The 20270-nt window shown below is 40.8% G+C and overlaps 2 protein-coding genes across 2 annotated transcripts; both read left to right on the forward strand.

Moving 5' to 3' along the window:
- Positions 1–1241: 1241 nt before the first annotated feature.
- sprtn (SprT-like N-terminal domain) lies at positions 1242–5701 on the forward strand. Its single transcript, XM_084560274.1, has 5 exons — positions 1242–1837; positions 1949–2048; positions 3250–3378; positions 3474–3768; positions 3866–5701. The coding sequence occupies exons 1-5, from the start codon at positions 1503–1505 to the stop codon at positions 4849–4851; spliced, it is 1845 nt and encodes a 614-aa protein (XP_084416400.1). The 5' UTR covers positions 1242–1502; the 3' UTR covers positions 4852–5701.
- A 6323-nt stretch (positions 5702–12024) lies between these two features.
- On the forward strand, positions 12025–19600 carry fam89a (family with sequence similarity 89 member A). The gene is made up of 2 exons (XM_084559680.1): positions 12025–12799; positions 14381–19600. The coding sequence occupies exons 1-2, from the start codon at positions 12551–12553 to the stop codon at positions 14666–14668; spliced, it is 537 nt and encodes a 178-aa protein (XP_084415806.1). The 5' UTR covers positions 12025–12550; the 3' UTR covers positions 14669–19600.
- Positions 19601–20270: the final 670 nt, after the last annotated feature.

Genomic DNA, 20270 nt, shown 5'->3' on the forward strand with positions numbered 1-20270 from the left:
CGCCCATCACGCAGTTTTGGGTGGCATGGGAATAGGCAGGCTAAGGAGATGGAAATTGACATCATTGAGTGTTGCAAAACTGTCAGTAGACCAACAATTCCACCCTGGATGTTTTGTTCTCCCAGGGTAGATCTGGAGGCTAAGAACATAATGAAGTCAGGGGTATATCAAAAACGTTCAGCAATATATTGATATAATGTGTGATGACGCAGTTCAGATTTTCACAGACGCATCAAAAGATCGGGTTGTTAAAACAGGGGTTGCAGTCCACATTTCAAAATACAATGTTAATATTAAAAAAAGGACAACAGACCATCTGGCCATTTTTACAGCAGAGATGTTCGCAATAATTCTGGCTCTACAATGGGTGGAAGAAGTAAAACCCAATAAGGCGGTAATTTGTTCAGATTCAATGTCCTCACTTGCATGCATTCAGAGTGGAAAGCCTACATGTAGACAGGGTCTATTAGATGAAATTAATCAACTCATTTTTAAATAAACCAACAGAGCATAAGCATAGGATTTTTATGGGTCCCTGCACATAGGGGAGTGGAGGGGAACGAGAAGGCAGACACACTGGCAAAGGAAGCTGTTACTTCAGAACTGGTTGAGCTGGATATTGCATTAAGCAGGTCAGAAATGAAAAGTATTATTAAGGACAAAATCAACAGAATGTGGCAAGAGAGATGGGATAAGGAGGGTATAGGCAGACACCTGTATAACACACACAAAGAGGTAACAGCTAGTAAAATCAGTGGATTGGAAAGGCAGGAGGAAACGTGGTTAACCAGATTGAGGATGGGACACACAAGTTTAAACAGTGGATTACATATTATGGGGAAACACCAGACTGGAGTATGCACACACTGTGGAGCAACAGAAAACGTAAAACACATACTTCTAGACTGCACACAATACTCCAGAGAGAGGGAAAAGATGAAGAGAGTGGTAAAGAAAGACCTAACAATGGGAAACTTATTGAGTACAGCCTGCACACAGTCCACAGTTAGGGCTGTTATAGCTTTCCTTAAAGAAACCCAACTAGCAAGTAGAAATTATTTATTTATTTATTTATTTCTTCTTTATTTCTTTTATTTGTTAAAACTGGGTATAAAATAGAATCCCATTGGCTCACACCTCAGCCCGGAAGATGGCGGTAGTGCACTAAGCATGCAAACTGCCAATAAACCTTATAGAAGAAGAAGAAGAAGAAGAAGAAGACGAAGAAGAAGAAGAAGAAGAAGAAGAAGAAGAAGAAGAAGACGAATACCTTCGGTCAACATGAAGATTTGACTGTTTCCACCAAAATCATGAATCATGAATCCGAGTATTTCTACTCATAGGTAGTCTGACGGACTGTAGTCGGGGCTTGGAGATGTTGACATCTGTTTGAGAACGCTATACAAACTATATTAGCTAGTTAGCGTTAACAAGCTAGCTAACAGAAAATCGTTAACCGAAGCTATATAGCTAGCTAGCTATAGCTCTCCTCTCCAGTTGTCATGGACCAGGATCTGCTGCTCGCCATTCAGCTTCAGGAGCAGTTTGACCAGGAATACGAGACCTCGGCGTTTCCATCAAGCGGCTTTGGTGGCGACGGTGGCTTCGGGAACAGCAGCAAGAAACGGAAAGTGGAGGTGACGGGAGGCGGCAGCGCTGTTGTCCCCTACTGGAAGCCGACTCCCCGGCCCGAGAGACCGCTGTCCATCGTGGACGAGTCCTGGGAGATCCTCGACCCCAGCCCCGATGTCAGGGCCATGTTTCTGGAGTTCAACGACACGTTTTTCTGGGGCAAACTGAGCGGAGTGGAGGTGAAGTGGAGCCCCAGAATGACACTGTGAGTCATGTATGCTGCGTGTTATTGTGTTGTTGTTGTTGTTGTACCAATATAATAAACAGGTAAAGCCATGATGCATCTAATGTCTCCTGCTTTTGTCTCTTTTCACAGGTGTGCTGGTGTGTGTTCATATGAGGGCCGAGGTGGGCTGTGTTCAATCAGACTGAGTGAACCTCTGCTGAAGCTTAGACCCAGAAAAGACCTGGTGGAGGTGAGGTGGATGCACTGTTAAGAATTTTCCTGTAAAATAACAGTAAAGAACTGGCAGCTGGGTTGCCGTTATGTTACTGTAAAATTAACATATTTTTACTGCCACTAAAATTTACAGTTTTGTGCTGTTATTGAAAAATACAGCGTTTACTGTTTGTTAAGATTACTTTCACAATACTTTACAGTCAACTGGTTTGTTGAAAAAAAAATGACCAGTCTTCACAAAATCTACAAACTGTGAAGGGTCGCAGGGTCTGCTGGAGCCTATCCCAGCTGTCATCGGGCGAGAGGTGGGGTACACCCTGGACAGGTCGCCAGTCTATTGCAGGGCTAACACAGAGAGGGACAGACAACCATTCACACTCCCACCTACAGCCAATTTAGAATCACCAGTTAACCAAACCAGCATGTCTTTGGACTGTGGGAGGAAGCCGCAGTACCCGGAGAGAACCCACGCAGGAGACATTAGATGCATCATGGCTTTACCTGACACATGCAGAACATGCAAACTCCATAGAGAAAGGCCCAGTCGGCCCATGGATTCGAAACCCAGGACCTTCTTGCTGTGAGGCATCAGTGCTAACCACCTCGCCACTGTGCCGCCCGAACAGATCCAGCTTCCCATGTGTAGTTCGGGATAAATTTCCCAGAATGCAAAAAATACATCATGATACCGTGATTTAGAAGATTTGGATGAATTATTAGCAGTAAAATGCTGTATTTTAGAAAAAACAAAACAGTATAGTTCTGTTAAAAGAACAGTAAATCACCAACATTTGTTTGTATTAACAGTAGAGCGATGTATTCAAAAATAACAGGTTAATACTGTTGGAATTCTGCTGTAAATTAACAGCAATTTCTAACAGTGTGGTTACACCATTACCAATATGTACTCATTTTGTGCTGCAAAGAGACTTATTTGTGCCTAAACAGAAATCACACTATGGAAAAACAACAGGTTGTATCGTTAATCATTTATGTTTTCTGATAAATGTCCTATTATAGGACTATATTTAAGTGGACAATGTTTTTTCAGTCCCAAAACATCAGTCTGTTTTGACTGAGGTGGTTACATGAGACATTTTTACTCTGATTATTAGTGGGCTACTAGAGTCCGTGTAATTGCAGCTTGAGTATGAGATTGGAGCTTAAAGTGCTGAAAAGGAAACGCGTGCTCAGACAGATTTGTCTTGTTTCCGCAGACCCTCCTCCACGAAATGATTCACGCACTCCTGTTTGTGACCCAGAACAACCGAGACCGGGACGGCCACGGACCCGAGTTCTGCAAACACATGAACCGGATCAACAAGGACAGCGGGACCAATATTTCTGTAGGCGATCTTCTTGAGCAAAGAGCTGAAGTCTTTTTAGAGACGTTTCCAGCGAGCTAAAAAAAAAAAAAATGTGTCCTCTGTCCTCTCAACAGATCTACCACAGCTTCCACGATGAGGTGGATGTGTACCGGCAGCACTGGTGGAAGTGCAACGGGCCCTGCCAGAATCGCAAGCCCTACTTTGGCTTCGTGAAGAGGGCCATGAACCGGGCTCCTTCTTCTCAGGACCCGTGGTGGGAGGATCACCGGAGGACGTGCGGTGGGACTTACACCAAGGTGAAGGAGCCTGAGGGATACGGCAAAAAAGGCAAGAAGGATGGGAAAAAAGACGGGAAAACCACAGAGAAGAAACCTTTAGGAAATAGCAAGGCTTCAAACACAGCTCCAGGTAACGGCCTGTCCCTTTCATCTTTCATAGCTTGTGCCAACAATAGATAATGTGGTCAGTTCTTCTTCAAATGATCATAACTCATTGTCCCTTTCAGGTTCTGGATCCCAGGATATCAGGAACATCATCCCATTCAGCGGGAAGGGTTTCCTCCTGGGAGGCAAGTCTCAGAACTCAACGTCTTCCTCTCTGTCTCAAAGCTCACCAGTGCTTGTTGTGAAAACACCTTTACCCAGCCCCGTCTCCCCTCTTGAGAAGTTCTTCACCCCTTCATCTCCGGCTAAAAGTCTCCCCTCTCCCGTTCGCTCTGGATTGAATGAATCGACTAATGCGGCCTCCAGCTCCCTTCCCTCCACCAGACCGGCTTCCTCCGTGGGGAAAAAGCCCCCGGTGAAGAGATCCGTCAGTAACACGAGGGTTTTCGTCAACATCAACGGTTCACCGGTGAAAATCAGTAAACCCCACAGAGGTAACGGTAGCCAAGGAGCGGATAAGATCAAACAGAAGTCCATTGAAGACCTCTTCCACAGCACAAGCCTCTGGAAGTCAGGGAGTCAGTCCACCATCTCGACCTCAGAGACTAAAAGAAACTCGGGGACATCTTCAAAGACTGCTGCAAATTCTACTTCCTCCAACTTTCCTAAACCACAAAATACTCCCAGTGCATCTCAACCTAGTCCTAACAAATACATAAATACATCTGTAGTTTCATCGGTATCCCAAGGCAGCCCTGCTAAACCAACACAGTCCAAGTACTTCGGTGATTCTGACACTTTATCGGGAGCCGCTGGCGGAGGCCCGACGTCGAGGAAGAGGCCGTGGGATGAGCGCAGCGGCTCAGCCAGCATCTTCGGCCTTTTCCGGAAGACACTAGGCAGCGAATCGGCGACGGCAGAATCACCCGCAGTGCAGCAAAGAGCTGCGACCGCCGCATCCTCCTCTTCTACATCTCATCAGTCCTCCTCCTCCGCTTCCTCTTCCTCTTCTTCCTCTTCCTCTGCACTGACAGTCAGCTGTCCCGTGTGTCACGCGACAGTGCAGGAGTCAAAGATCAACGAGCATCTTGATTCCTGTCTGTCCTGAATGGGCAGGATGTCTTAAAGGGGATGTGCAATACGATCTGAAGTGTCAGGTGAAGTCTCAGGGAGTTGGGTTGAGTTTTTTAAGGGCTTATCTGATATTTTTTTTAAATGATATCCCTGCTTGTTTGATAAGACACAGTTAAATTAAGGTTGTCGTTTGCTGCCTTACTGTTATAAGTCTTAAAGTGCCTGACTGACAGCTTGTGCCTGAAAAGAAGAACATTTTCCAGATAATGTTAGTGAGACTGAATCTTAAGTGGTTTAATAAGGTTTTTCTGACCAGATATTAACATGGTTCCATTTCTATCTGGCAGCTAATTTGAATTCTGGTTTAATGGTGACGAATATTTAAAGGCTGACATTCTTTTATTACGTTTTATCACACTGATCGTTTGTAGCATCCTGCACTCTCGCAGTGTTGCAGTGAATAAATTGAGGAGAGTTGTTATTTCAGAAGCGCTCGGGTCTGATGTGACGCCTGGAGCTAGGTTGTGATGAGTCGAGGTTCCTGTAGTCTGAGCTGCATCTGCTGCCCTTCAGACATCAGGAGCCACCTATCGATCTCCGCTGCTCTTTGGGGAGTCAGGTTTCACATTTGCCAGCTATTTCATTCCGCACGTCTTCACATTTACACTGTGACGAGCTGCAAGGTCAGGCGGTGCGAAGGTGCTGGATAAAGTCTGAGGACGGTTTACACTTTTACACTTTTATTAGGAAATGTTTAGGATGTAAAGTGCTAGTTTTAATGTTAAAACCTTAGGGATTCTTGTATGTTTCGTTTTATGTGTGTTCCAAAATAAATGACTAAACATGTTCAGGTTTTAATTGCCAAATAAAACACTTTTATTGTTCTTTTTGTCTGAATATCTTTTGTGAATTGTGATTAATCTTACTATCTAACTGTCACCGTATCTAAAGATTAAAACTGTTTAACCCATTCAGACCTGATCACGCATCTGTGCGTGTTTACCTTTAAGACCGGATCACGCATCTATGCGTAGTTACCATTAAGGTCGGCAAACGCGTTGACATATTTTGACATATTGTTCTGAAAAACCTCAGGTTTTGAGAGGGGGTTTACAGAAGAGTATTTAGGCATAAAAAGGCCTTTTTTAGCAGGCTTTAGTAGGTTTTAGGCCTAAATGGGTTAATAAAACACTTACTGATCCAATAATTAATATTAACTCAAAGTAAAATGCCAAGCAGGAGTTGGTTAATTGGCTAACATTTTAAAAAAGTGCACATGAATTAATACAATTCATCAGATAAAGCAAAGAAAGCCCGAATTAGACTGAGTCTGAAGCCGTGTTTGAATCTGCTGCTATAATTGTAATGGTGGTGCTATGAGCTAAATGCCAACATGCTAACGGTTTCGTAGATAAAATTTCTTAAGCTTGCCGCTACTGTGTTAGCTGTGTTTAGCAAAAGCTAAACCAATATAACTAGTTTTGCAGATGTTAAAAAAGATCATAGATGTTCTGTCAGAGTTACCTTACACCGATCAGCCACAATATTAAAACCACTGACAGGTAAAGTAAATAACATTGATCATCTTGTGACAATTCAATGTTTTGCTGGGAAACTTTTAGAAACAACTAAAAAAAACATGAAGAACAGCACAAGGTGCTGACCTGGCCTCCAAATTCACTAGATCCCAAACTGATCAAGTGTCTGTGGGATGATCCACAGAGGCCCCTCCCCTCAACCCATAGGACCCAAAGGCCCCCACTAACAACATCCTGCTGCCAGACACCACAGGACACCCTCAGAAGGCCCATGTCCATTCTCTGAGGAGTCACAACTGCTTTGGAGGCACAAGGGAGACCAACACAATATTACAAAGGTGGTCATAATGTTAAGCCTCATCGGCTTTAACTATGGGATAAGAGTCTTTGTCGAAACACTAGACCACTCAAGATCCAGCAGTAGTCAACGGGTGGAGCAAGGCAGACAGATAGCAGGCGTAACTGAGCTGGTGGCAGAGCAGAAATAGTGAGAGGAGGGTGGGGTCAGAGGTCAAACAGCGTGAGGGCAGCTGCTGATCAGAGCTATACGCCCTCCCGTCCCTGTGGCAACAAAGCGTGTCGGCATACGCCCGTCGCATTTCAATTACCGCGGTCTGCTGCTGCAGCTCTGACCACCATCTGGCTGGATGTAGGAGGGCAGCTTCAGAGAGAAAGATACTTGGGATTAGAAAGGAGGTTTATCAGAATCTTCTTTCCTATGCCTGTGCAGATGTGACTCGATGTTGAAGAAGTATAGATATTACTTAAGTAATTAATGTACCAACACAACTATATAAAATAAAGTATTAAGTCTCCTTTAAGTATCAAAAATAATCGTGGAGTTAATGTTGGAGCATCAGATAGAGAAACTATTAGAGTAGTTAATGGTATATTTAGACCAAACCCTTGGTGATATGTAAAATAATTGATATTTTAACTTCTTTACATCAACAATGTAAAGTTTAAAATGGTAAAACAGATGTCTGAGTCATGGTCCATGGCCCTGACCAGGCCCCATAAGTATAGTAAAAGCAACAACAGAGGTCAAGTAAATATAGATTAAAATGTAGGGCACCACTGAGGTGGTATTTACACAGAGGCGGTTTGAATTCACACATTCCCACAGTGAGAAATGACTCTGCTTCCTGTCTTCAATGGCAGGAAGAAGCTGCTTTACTCATCTAATGGTTCAGGTCGGGAGTACGTAGGGTAAACGTTGTTCACCAGGTTGGATAAACATGTCATCCACATAGATTTTACTCTATTAAAACAGTGCACACCCGTTGGAATTACAATCATTATTCAGCGCGATCTCATTCCTGTTTGTGTCAGGGAGGAAGCTGGCGTCATCATCGAAAAAACCCGACGACAGCAGCTGTTTGTGTCGGCCTCTCCACTTTCCTGACCTGCTGTACGTTGACACACTATAGGAAGCTGACCTCCTCCAAACACACCCTTCCTCCCTCCTTCCTTTCAGACCCATTGTCGCTCCCTGACAGTGATGGATCCCAAACAAGAGTCAAGTTCAGTGCAATGTCATCCAGTCAGCTGTGGCACCAGCTAGACAGAACTGAGGCACACTTTGGGGTGTTTGTTTCTGGCAGAATTTCTGCCGAGGTATGATTTTTGCCTCTTTTTAATCTTACGTTGACATATTTATATTGGTCATGCGACGTATCATACGTGATGAATGTGCCACATCTAGAATCCCTGAAGGCAACCCAACAAGAAGTAGTTTCTCACAATACTGACTTTTCCCCCATTGTCCGAGCAAACATAACTAACAAAAGAAGCAGCTCATCTTCAGCTGTTGGGCATTCACCATCATATTTTCTAGACCACATGTGTGGAAGGTGTCCATGTTTGCGTACCTGTGATTGTAGCATGTGAAAAACCCCTGCTAGACCAAAGCTTTGTGTTTAAGTCCACAGATGTCCACAGATGTCCACAGACACACAATCTGAACTGGACTTTACGCAACATCTTCAGCTGTTTTAATTCCCACGTGTCAACAGTTACAGGAACAGTTCACTTCACTTCCTGCTTCAACTTTAAAAAACCCCAGCTCAGAATTACCTAGACTTTTTAACATTGTCATTTCTCTTGGTACCAGAGCGTACACCATAGGACTATGTACCTTTAACAAAATTTAGCAAGTTGTAGCAAAGAAAGGGGAATAATAGGGAAAATAATAATAATGAGGAGAAGTGAGCAGTGCCCTAATCTCAGTTTTAAAGGCAATGATCAATGAGGGTGATCAAGACATTTTACATTCCCCAAATGTTTAACACAAGGGAACCCTACCACTGAATTCACCACTCTGATATCAAGTCTGGAGCGTTGGGTGAATCTAGATGGACTGGCGGCATCGTTGGCTATATTTACCTATCAAATAAAGAGGTCAAGGAAACCAGAGCCTGGAACATCTACTAGCGTCCAACTGTCAGCTACAACTTAAACTCACTTGTTTTCTGACAACCACATCAGCTGACTTAAGTAGTTTCAATATATCTACCATTTCAAATGTCAAATCTATCATATTACCAGCTTAATGGTAAATTGCTGTATGTTACTGGACTCATTTGAGAAATTAAAGGTTATTATAAATTAAAAATGTACAGTACACTGTAAGACAGTGTCATTACATGATTTTAACCTCTTTATACTGTGATATAGTCAACATATGACACAGAGCAAAGCGCAGTCAGCAGATTGTGGTTAGATATAAAGCTGATGATTGGTGTAAAAAAGCTGATGATTTGTGTAAATTGAAGGTTTGTTGACCTTTAGTGCTTCTTGTTTTTAATTCCTGTAATATCATAAAATATGCACCAACCTAAAGCCATGTTTGTGGTTGCCTATGATTTCCCTCGTACTTTAGAGTATTGTGGAAAACCCTATATTACTTATTTTATCATGAAAAGTGTCAAAATTAATAGTATATGCATGATGGAAATGGTCTTCTCAATCAAGTCATTATTGTTTACTTGTTCTAAGTTAATACAAATCCACAGAAAATAAGAAATTATCTAAACTATGTTAGCCGTATACTGTTTAGCATGTTATATAAAAATCTAAATCTTACTCAGAGTTGCTTAAAAATGAATAAAAACCATAAAACAGTGGAGAGAGTATAAGACAAAGTAAAAGTCAAACAAGGAGAGTACATATCTGGTGTCATTCTGTGCCTACATATGCATAACCTTTACGAGGATATCACTTTCCAGCAGGGACATAAGTGGATATCTTTAGACCAATATTAGCCGGACTTTGCTAAGTGATGCAAAATTCATTGTGCTTTTTAGCGATGCAGATTAACACCACCCTGCTATGTCACATGAATCACCATGGGGTGCCATCACAGGCCTAATCCCCTGATGTAAGGGGCCAGTGATGATGATGGCAATGGTGGTAGTAGAAGATTATACATCGGCCTTCCTGTTTATAAAACTCCTGGACAAAACAGATTGTCCTTGGTCAGTCTCTTTAAACTGCAGCTGGTGGACTGTCAGCTGATGGCTAACTGTGTTAAGTGCAGGATTAGAGGCGTGTGATGCTGGTCATTGACAAATATATACATACTCTACTGTGCAAACACTGAGGGACAAAAACAAATCACAATTTATTCCAGTAGGCTACATGCATATTTAGCAGTAAATTGTGATTATGAACAGTAAAAGTGAAGTTAAGTAAATGATTATAGTCTTCATCAAGTACACTAATGAAAATAAAGCTTTGTTTACTGTACTTTTTTAAATGTGCTTGAATGTCTCTTCTTATAATATAAAAACTGCTAACCTTGTTAGTTATGGCTAGGTACATTTCTAGCTAACTATCTAATTATAATTTATTATAATTTATTAATTTATAATAGCATCATCTCTTATCGAGTCTTCATCCAGCACACCAGTAAAAATCAAATTTACTTTTTGAGAAAGTCTGATTGTATGTGTCTTTTCTCAATCTGTATTAGCTAGCTAACAGCTTGCTAGCTATAGCTTCCAAAAAACTCAGCTACACAATTCTATGCTTGTATTTTATATCTTTATCTTCACATTCATGTATTTTGTCTGCTCAAGTACAGCAATAAAGTACTTTTTGTAAATGTGTGTGTTTTAATGTCTGTGTTAATGTCAGAATGGTACCAGCTAGCTAATCTTGTTTGCTAACTAGCTCAAATGCTAAGTGATTGCTTAAGGTAATATTAGCTGGCACTTTCTTTATACTTCTCTCTTATGAAAACATCATCTGCATCATCAAGGACAAAAGTGAAAATAAAACTTTGACTTTCTTATGCTGGTTCAGTTTTGTTAATTTTCTTTTAATATCAAAACTTTGTTAGCTAGCTAATCTGGTTAGCATTAACATAAGTGGAACAAATTAGTTGGAGGTTTAATAAAAGGTATTTTTTTTATGCTTGCTGCCCTTCTACCTCTTTTCCAGTATTACTGGTGATTGCTGGAGGCACATGATCAGAGTAAGTGTAAGCAAATGAGTCAGATTTAATTAATTTTAGTGCAGTGATTAGGAATTCAGGCTTGCTCTGGGGGTTTCAGGCCGGGTTTTTGTAAAGCGTCTTGAGACGATTTGTATTGTTATTGACGCTATATAAATAAAATTGAATAAATAAATTGAATTGAATACCAGGCTTCAGGCTTCATCCATCTGCCTGACCGTGTGTATGTGTGTGGTACAACACATGCTCCTCTTGTTCTGAAGAACGTGTGTGATGCTTTTGTGCGTTGCTTTCAAGGTTATTGTTGTGTTATTGTTGTGACGGGGGCCGCACAGGCCAGGGGGTGGAAGTAAGGCCCACCATCTGTCCTTTATACTCCCACTATTGTCTTTCACACACACTCCTGTCATGACCTCAAACCCCACTGTCTATGCTCTCCTGCCATGTGGGGGAAATATATCAGCTTGTTCAATTGCAGGGAGAACAAATCAATATGAACGGCCAGTAGAATTTATTTCTAAAACAATACCCACTGTTCATGTCTAAATGCATAAACACATCAGTTTTCATTCAAAATCCTTTTTTTTTTAGATTGATTAACGCTTACCTCAAGATTGGTTGCCTGTTCAGGTTTTTGCACAGTGCTAACAATACATTAAAGAATATAATACATAAATAGAAGAGAAAGGGGAAAAAAGAGACTGTTTTCCTGCATGTTTTATGCCTGTGAGTGTTGGCAGGGAGACGCCCAGCAGCTACTGTGTTAAAAGGACAGGAAGAGGATTTTACTTCTCAACCTAAATCCCAAAAATTCTTCGGGCAATTTACAGCAATCAGTCATAACGGGACTAGAAGATAATTTCAAAATAAAAGCGGACTTTTTAAATGAATGCTTTTTCTATGTAACAGCATATTTTAAATTTGATCTATACTAGGTTGGAAAGGCTAATTACACTGGATTAAATAGTCCACATGCTGTCAGTGCATATAGTGTTTGTAAATTATGAACAATAATAACACTTGCATTTTTTGCAGATGATTGAAACTGAGCAACTGTGACTATTCTTCTTCTTCTCCTTCTTCTTCTTCTTCTTCTTCATCTTCTTATTGCGTAAACTAAATTTAAAACTAATTTTAAACTAATTTTAATATATATTCTAAGGGCCTTTGTTTAATTAACTTTTGCTCTAATTGGTTTGTCCTTTAGAGCTGTGTATTGTGCAGTTTTTGGTACATAGTTCAAGGAGTGGATTTACTCTTTTCTTGAATGAGATTTTAGTTTGGGGCTGCAATAATTAGAACACTAATTATATACTCTGCCATTTGTATCCCAGGCGGAGAAGGCCATTTCATATGATATGTTGGCTAAATACTTTCTGTTTATCCCATTTAACTGCCAACAAATTCACAAATATGTTGTGGGGTGACTTTCATTGTGGAAAACTGGTTTCATAACATACCGATTAATTTTTTAAAGGTTTTTCTTTTAAAAACTGTTAAAAGAGGATACTTTTATTTTGACAGTCGTTACAGGAAATCCTATGACTTAATTCCGGGTATCTTGACGTGGCGTCGCTACTGGCCGCCCTGGGCGAAGAAAAACCACGGCTGTTGCACGGTGTGTTTGTTACGGGGAGAGGCGGTTGTGTGTTCGCAGCGTTTGTAGCGTTTCACAGCTAAACTTACAACAATAGCGCAAATACTAGCGCTGTACTCCACTTAGCAACACACACACGACGATGAATGGTAAGTCAGCCAACGGCTCGGCGGGAGGAATGGCCTGTATCGAGGGTCTGCCACCGCTGCCGAAAAGCCTGAGCGGGTTGCTGAACTCAAGCGGCGGCTCCTGGAGAGAAATGGAGAGGATGTACGTGAAGAAGACCATGATCCAGGACGACCTGAGCCGAGGCAGGAACAACGCCGACAACCTGCTGGCCAACAAGCCGGCCAACCTCGACGCTGCCCTGGCTCTTCTGCGAAAAGAGATGGTAACGTTTCCCGACAAGAAAGTGCTCCGTTTTTCCATCCGCTGGTTTTAATCCCGATGCGCTGTGCGTTCGAATTCAGCCAAACTCCCTTTAAAAATTGTTGTAGTTTTGTTGTTTCTCATTTGTGGACACACTTAACCGATTATTAGCACACAAACTGCGCCTTTTAACAATTAATAGAGTGGTTTGATAAATTCGGCACAAAAACTATTTTCCACAAACCGCATTATATAAATAAAATATCAACTTTAAAATGTGAAACTCGCCTTTACAACAGCATACATAGATTTTCTATTAAAGAATGCAGCAAAACCAGAAAAATATATATTTAAGTCAGTTTTAAGTGTGCCGAGTTTATAAAAATAATATTAATGTCTAATCCGCATCACTTTATATGTAAAAAAAAAAACTCATGTAAGCACAGAATGTTAAAAGGCGATTTTTTAAAATGGAGTCTGGCATGGAGAAACATCATCCAGAAGAGAAAACAAGATCAGGAACAGCTTAACATTAGAGGAGACAAATTAAGCCATTAGGCTTGTGCAGATTTAATTCTCTAAGCTCATTTTAATACCTTTTTGCTTCAGTTTGAAAGTTTTTTTTTTTTTTTTTTTAAGTAAACGGCACACAATCCTCCAGTGAACTAAGACCTGTTATTATGTTGACTAAGATGTAATCAGAGCGAAGCACTTATTACACGCTTTCTTACACTCCCTTGCCAGAAGCAGGGATTTTCTTATAGGAGCCACTCCAGATTTCATCACCGCGTTTAAACTCCTTAAAAGCTCTTTGTCAATACATAACAGTAGCTTGTTTTCTAACACTCGCTCGTTTGGCTTTAAAAAGGTCAAAGTGCTGCAGAGAAACTCTTCCTCTTTGGATTTTGCAGGCTTTCCTAAATCCTATTTCTGCGTTGTGTGCATCCATTCCCTCTGCAGAAAGCTCCCAACTTGAGGCTTATCGCTGTTAATGTATTACTACGAGTTACACATTGTTTAGTAAGTTGTCAGTGTCCAAATTTTTTCTCTCTAAGCCGCTCCCTTGGTTTACAGAGCACAGTGTTTGAACTGACCCTGACTTGATTGTCGACCCACGGGAAAACAATGCGGTGACTCTTGAGTTCATACTGCGCAGTCAGCTGAGTGGTATGCAGCAGTTGAGGTTGGAACCAGTGATTGATGTGATGTTTTGGTCGGTTGTCATCCGGTTGATCCACTAAACAATTCCAAAATGAAGATCTTTGTAAAATATCTATAAGATATTTTATGTATTTCAACCAATAGATGTCCTTTGAGCTGAAGAAGTTGGTTAAATAATAGATTTTCTTTTGATTAAGAGAAAATGAATCAACGGTTGTACCAATAATACGTTAACTATTGTGCAAAAATTCATTAAAATGTTTGATATCTTCTGTTTGACTTGTTGGAACCAAACTATTTTGGGCATATCCTACTATTTTCTGACATTTTATAGGCATAATAATTAACCAGTCAATATAATTTTGTTGAAAAATGAGCTGAACGTAGTTTCTAAAGGCGTCATGTGTTAATCTTGGAGTCGCCCCCCCCCCCTTTCTTCCAGGTGGGTTTGCGTCAGCAGGACATGTCCCTGCTGTGCCAGCTGTGGTCGCTCCACGAGTCCATCCAGGAGTACAAGGGCAGCTGCCAGGACCTGAGTGCCGCCTCCAGCCTCAGCATGATGGAGAATGGTTACTTTGACGAGGACGACGAGTATTACCCGGAGCCTGGCGCCACTCCCACCGGGGAGCAGCCGGGTGGAGAAGTTGGAGACGGGACGGCATCGATGGCGGCGGCCAAGAACGGGAGCAGCAGTGGCAAAGAAGACAGCTGGGACTCCTTTCACATCTGAGGCCACGGCGTTTTTTCTGCAGATGGATACATATTTTGGTGGCGACAGACTGGAGGAAAAACTAGAACGGCTTTTTTGCCTCCCAAGAAGAGAGTGGCTGGTTAGAGACGGCAGCCTGCGGTGTCTCGTTTTTATAATAGACAATAGAAGCGTACAGCTCCAGCTTCACTCTTCCTCAGGTGAAACATGCGCCTGCTTGTGCTGCAGAATCCTTTTTTTTTTGCAGCTTGACCAGGATCTTCATCAAACTGCAGAGCTGAGCGGCCGGATGTGTTGCTCACAAACACCCTCTGAAACACTCAGGAGTTGAGATGAGTTGTATTCATGGACTCCTTGTACTCAAAATTTAGGCAATATATTCTTTTTAATAACGGCTCTGCTGCTGCTTCCAATTGGTTTTGCTAGCCAGTCACTCTTTTTTGACTCTTTTTTTTTTAACATATACAAAATATATGAACAAAGTTTTACTATTTATTATATAATATAAATAACATAATATTTGTTTTCCTGTTACTCTCTATGGAAGTTTTGTACTGCACCATTTCCCTGGTGCAAGGGTACAGCATTTACAATATGAAGTCCCAGAAAGTGGGACAACACACAGAAGGCGGGATTTCTGAACTCTGGAGTCAGAGTTGGTGCAAAGATGGACTTCATGGACATGTTGATGGTTGTTTGTCTTAAGCGGTGAAATCAGCAACAACAAAAAAAAAAAATAAGTGGCGAAAAGGTGAAGTTGTAATGCCTCAAAACAGTGAGTTCGTGCGCAGGGATGAGATCTACACCTTCCTGCCTTTAGATGGAGCAGAGATCTGCTCTGAAAATGTGAAAATGTTCAAAATGCTGGAAACAGTTTAATGCGAAAAGGACAGCAACCGTAATGTGTGCTTAGCTGCAGATGTTGAACCTCAAATGCTTCGACACATTACACGCAACCTTGATGTGATTTGCAGGGCTGCCTGATTCTGGATTATACGCATTCTCTCCTTTAGTATTACCTGTAATAATTATACAGCATGTGAGGGGTTAAAGCGTCATTAAGTTTTTTACAACTTGGGTCTTGAGATCTCAGATCTCAAATCTTGCTCATAAAGGCTTGGGTACCCTAAAGAACTACCGACAACAATGGTAGACTGTGGTGTTGCCTCCAGAGGACTCGCCAGAAAGCCAGGTTGTTAGGAAACCTTTTCCCAGAGGTTCCTCTCCTGAAATCAGATGGTCTAAAGTTTAGTCAGACTTAATGACTTCGTTGTCATTATACGCTTACATTCAGGACTGATCACCCATTCTGAGTGATCTCATCTGAAGAACTGGTGTCCAACGAGTGGCATTTAGAAAACACTTTAAATGAGAGCCAAGCTGAAATAAAGAAGGATTAACGTTTGAAATAAACGGTAATAACCAGCTTTGAGACATTACCAGGAGTCGACAAACTACCTATGATTTGCACTTACCAGCTGGAATGTTAATCAGACCGATGGGAAAGATAAAAGCGCACATCTGTTCGGCTTTTGACGGTGAGCAATACACTAAACCTGAAATGTCTGCATTTCTGCGGTTGCTGTGGCCTTCGTATATAGCTGGCAGTGCAAATAAACAGCTGTAACTCCAGTAGCAATTATCAACTGAATATAGGGTACTTTATACTTGTGTCCTGTATCTTGTACCAGTATCCTAACCAATCTCGTGTTATGTGCTATATATGCTCCTCTGGGTCTAACAGGCACCTAGGGTTAACTCTGTAGATACTCGAGTGCAGCCTGGTCATTATATGAGACATGTCAGAGGGGTTTAATGGATGTTATATCAGTTTTTCATACCTGCATACCTTCCAGGGGCTGTTGAACCATCTTGGCCTCATCCTAGAACTGTAGCACATGAGGAGGTCCCATTACAAGAACTGAAATGCGACAGGTGGAAGACATTTGAATGCCTAATCTTCTTCTACTACACGTAGAAATGGTCTTTTCGGTCTTCCTTGGTGTCTAAACTCTGCGGGAAAGGTCTTAACTGGACCTGTAGCATGTAAAAACACAGCTCAGTACACAGCAACCAAACTACTGAATGGTTGTTTACCCACCGTCTCATTGAGAAGGTCATTTTTCAGTTCATATCGTGTCCGTGTTGATCATATGATGTCATTTCTGTAGATTGGTCCACTGTTTGAACACAAACCAAAGAAAGTACAGCACTCAACATTGTATTTGGTCAAAGGTGCTGATGTTCCTAACAAACTGAATGGTGATGTGATTGTCCTGAAGAATGTTTTAAGCTGTTATTTTACCAGTGACGAATGGAAGCACAGTTACTTTATACGTCTTACAGTCTGTCCTTTGGAATTTAACTGTCTTTTGTCCACTCAAATGTGTTTCCAGCTGATTGACACTAAATGTTTGCCTCCTGATAACACTGTTAATGAGAAACTGACTGACGAAAGTCTAAAAGATTAGTTTATTGTTGAGCACCAACATATCTACACCTGTGATGCATAAACAGCTTGAAGTCAGTCAATAGCAGCTCTATGTATTAAAAAAAAAAAAAAGGAGCGAAACAACTTATTAATTTCAAATTTATTCAAAAGTGTGACATAAACTTAAATATTCACTTTTTATTGACGATCAATAGACAGAATAGTTTGACATTTTGGGAACGTTACGGAAAAAACGCCAAATGGCAATCTCTGGGGTTAAAAAAATGAAAACTGCAAATGTATACCAAGTACTATTTATCCAGGTCTAATATTCACTGTTGTATTAGCTCTGTTTTTGGTCTCCTCCAAGCTCCAAAAATTAAGCTATCGCGGAAGCGCCAAAAACTGCAGTTCCTCAAATGTCCACTTGAGGCAGGCTTCCAAACTGAGGCAATCCTCATGGACCCCCATGTTAAAACTTTAACAGAACGTGTTTACAGCCTGGTACAGAAAAAGTTTGGTCTCTATAGTAAATTTTTCAATTTCTGACAACAATACGGGGGTGGATTTTATTACAGCTCACCCATTTAAATTATAGGCTTAAAGTCATAATAAGGGTCGTTGCTCCTTTGAGTGACATTCAAATAAAAGGTTAGTACTGGCGGCTAATTTGCTAAACTTTGCACAAAGACTGGACAGAGAAGAAAGCAGCTATATGGACATAGTTTCCCCAAAATGTCAAACTATTTATTCACCCGTTTGATCATATCTCAGTGTTGTTATTTCTTTTCTATGTACTCACTTTCAATCTGAAATGTTTTTCTGTTCATCTCCATAGTGCATCTGCAAGTTTCTGAACAAAACCAGACTACTTATAAGACTCCTCAGCAGATTATGATATCAATGAAGTATTTTATCTGAACGCTACTAATATTTCTAGTCAAGTTTGAGGTCAGTTAAATCAACTGTTACATCACAGTCTACTTCTGATATGTAGCTCAAAGCATGTTCGATCAAACAAAGTAGTTTACAACAATCTCAACCCTTCGCTTTTTATTGGATGTCTACACGATTAGTGCCTTCGTAAACCTCAAGGTCTCAGACTTGTGGCTTGCCATTCGAGACGGGGATGACGGCAAACTGTTGCTTGACATGTACTAGAGTTTTAAAGCTGCTGCTGTTGCGTGTAGTAGTTAAGACTTAATGTCTTTATCAAGCTCCTAAATCCTTCACTGATTTTGTGTTACGTCATCTAGCTAATCAGATGTTAACATATCTGCCGTGTTTCCCGCTCCGTCGTTTCATTTCTGTCAAAGGCTCCTTTTGCATGTTATTGACGAAGGGAGCAGCTGTCTGCAGCGATGTATTTTTGACAACCTCTGAAATTCGAGTTGCTTCGTGCAAACTGCAGCAGCTCTCTCGTCCCGTCTCGATTGTTGTTTTCCAGAATTTGTAGACGTCGGCGCGCACGTAGCAGCTTTAACTTCCAAAAACCTGCACCAGCCTTAAAATCAGTCATGTCTTTTGCAAAACTAAGCTGCGCGGTGCAGTCGTCACTTGTGGTTCAACCGTAATCTTGCACTTGTTTGTGGCTTTTTCTGCGTCACCTCCCCCCTCCTCCAAAATTAAAACTACCTGATCCTATTTGAGTTGGTACGTGGTGCTCCTTGTACAGTAACACTGCTGTAGCTAAATCCAGCTTTATATCGAACACCAGCTAACTGTAAATTACTCCCCCTTTTATATGTGATTATTGGATGTGTAATGTGGAGATGTTATCTCAGGGTAAACTCGTGGTAAAAATGTTTTTGGCTCTTGAGGAAAAAAATTCTCCCTAAAAGTTTACTTTAACTGGCATCATTGTGTTTATTTGGTGGTATTTTAAAATGCCATAATCACTAAGCTTCTTTCTAGACTATATGCTATATGCATCAACTTTAAACAGTTATTACGGAGAAAAAAGAGGCAGAAAGACCAAGTTGCCTGAATTGACCAGATTGCAGTGCAACAGCAAAAAATTTATGTATTTTGACTCAAGTGAGGGATATAGCTGTGGGAAGATTGTGACACCTATTTGATAATGAGAATTGTTAAAAAGACTTTAATCCTATGACATAATACCCTGAAATACTTTTAAAAAAAACAAAAGAAAGTTCATTTAAACACATAAATTTGACCAAATCTGACCTGTGTCGTTAATCCTCACATCCTTAGGATGCAAATGAGCCAAGAAAAAAAACAAAAAAAAAACGAGAACGCCTTAGAGGTATCAAAAATAAATTGCTATTGAGAACTTCACGAGAAACTTGATGAATTAATACGATTTCATCTGTACTTGTACTGCATATCACTCTTCATAATCATAATTATTTAATCGCATTAGTGGAAGAAGTGTTGCCATCATCCACTATTCCTCCTGCTCTTTGATCCATCAGTGACCATGCTACTGTTTGTCTGGATGGCAGTCTCAATATCATAGTTATTATACTGATATACATTGAATAAAGTGATTCCATACTTTTGGGAGTTTTACGAGTCGTGTCTTGGCCACAACACCAACAACAATTAATATTAATAATAATCTGTTGATTGCAGATAAATATTCATCAGACTGTGAGGTGATAAACTATATAATTCTTATCCACTACCCACTGAATTAATGAACTAAGTCTTGTGAGAAAGAATATTTGGAGGCTATATTAATACCACACTTGTCCTTAGCAAGGCGAGTTCAGCAAGAGGTTTCATTGGAACGGTTTTATGCAGCATTTTGGTTTAAATGTTTTACTAAAAGCAGCCTAGAATGTTTTAATTACAACCAGCAGCCCTTGAAGGCTGTAAATGCTCTTAGCTTAATGCCGATGTCATCAAATCATATGGTATTGTTGATGATTAGCATCAGTAATCATGACCTTGTTCACCAGTGTGTAGCTGGTGTTGGTGGCAGTTCATCATCTTAGCACAGCACGCTAGCATGCTATCATATGTTAAATAAACACTGTAGCTAATGTTGGCGGAAGTTCACTGTCTTAGCGAGCACGTCAGCATGATATCATTTGCTAATAAGCACAGTGTGTGGCTAATGTTGGTGGAAGTTGACCATCTTAGCACAGCATGCTAGCATGCTAACATTTGTTAATAACCACAGTGCGTAGCTGATGTTGGTAGATGTTTTATGAATTATTTCAATTA

Source organism: Chelon labrosus, assembly GCF_963514085.1.
Source record: "Chelon labrosus genome assembly, chromosome: 14".
NCBI lineage: Eukaryota > Metazoa > Chordata > Actinopteri > Mugiliformes > Mugilidae > Chelon > Chelon labrosus.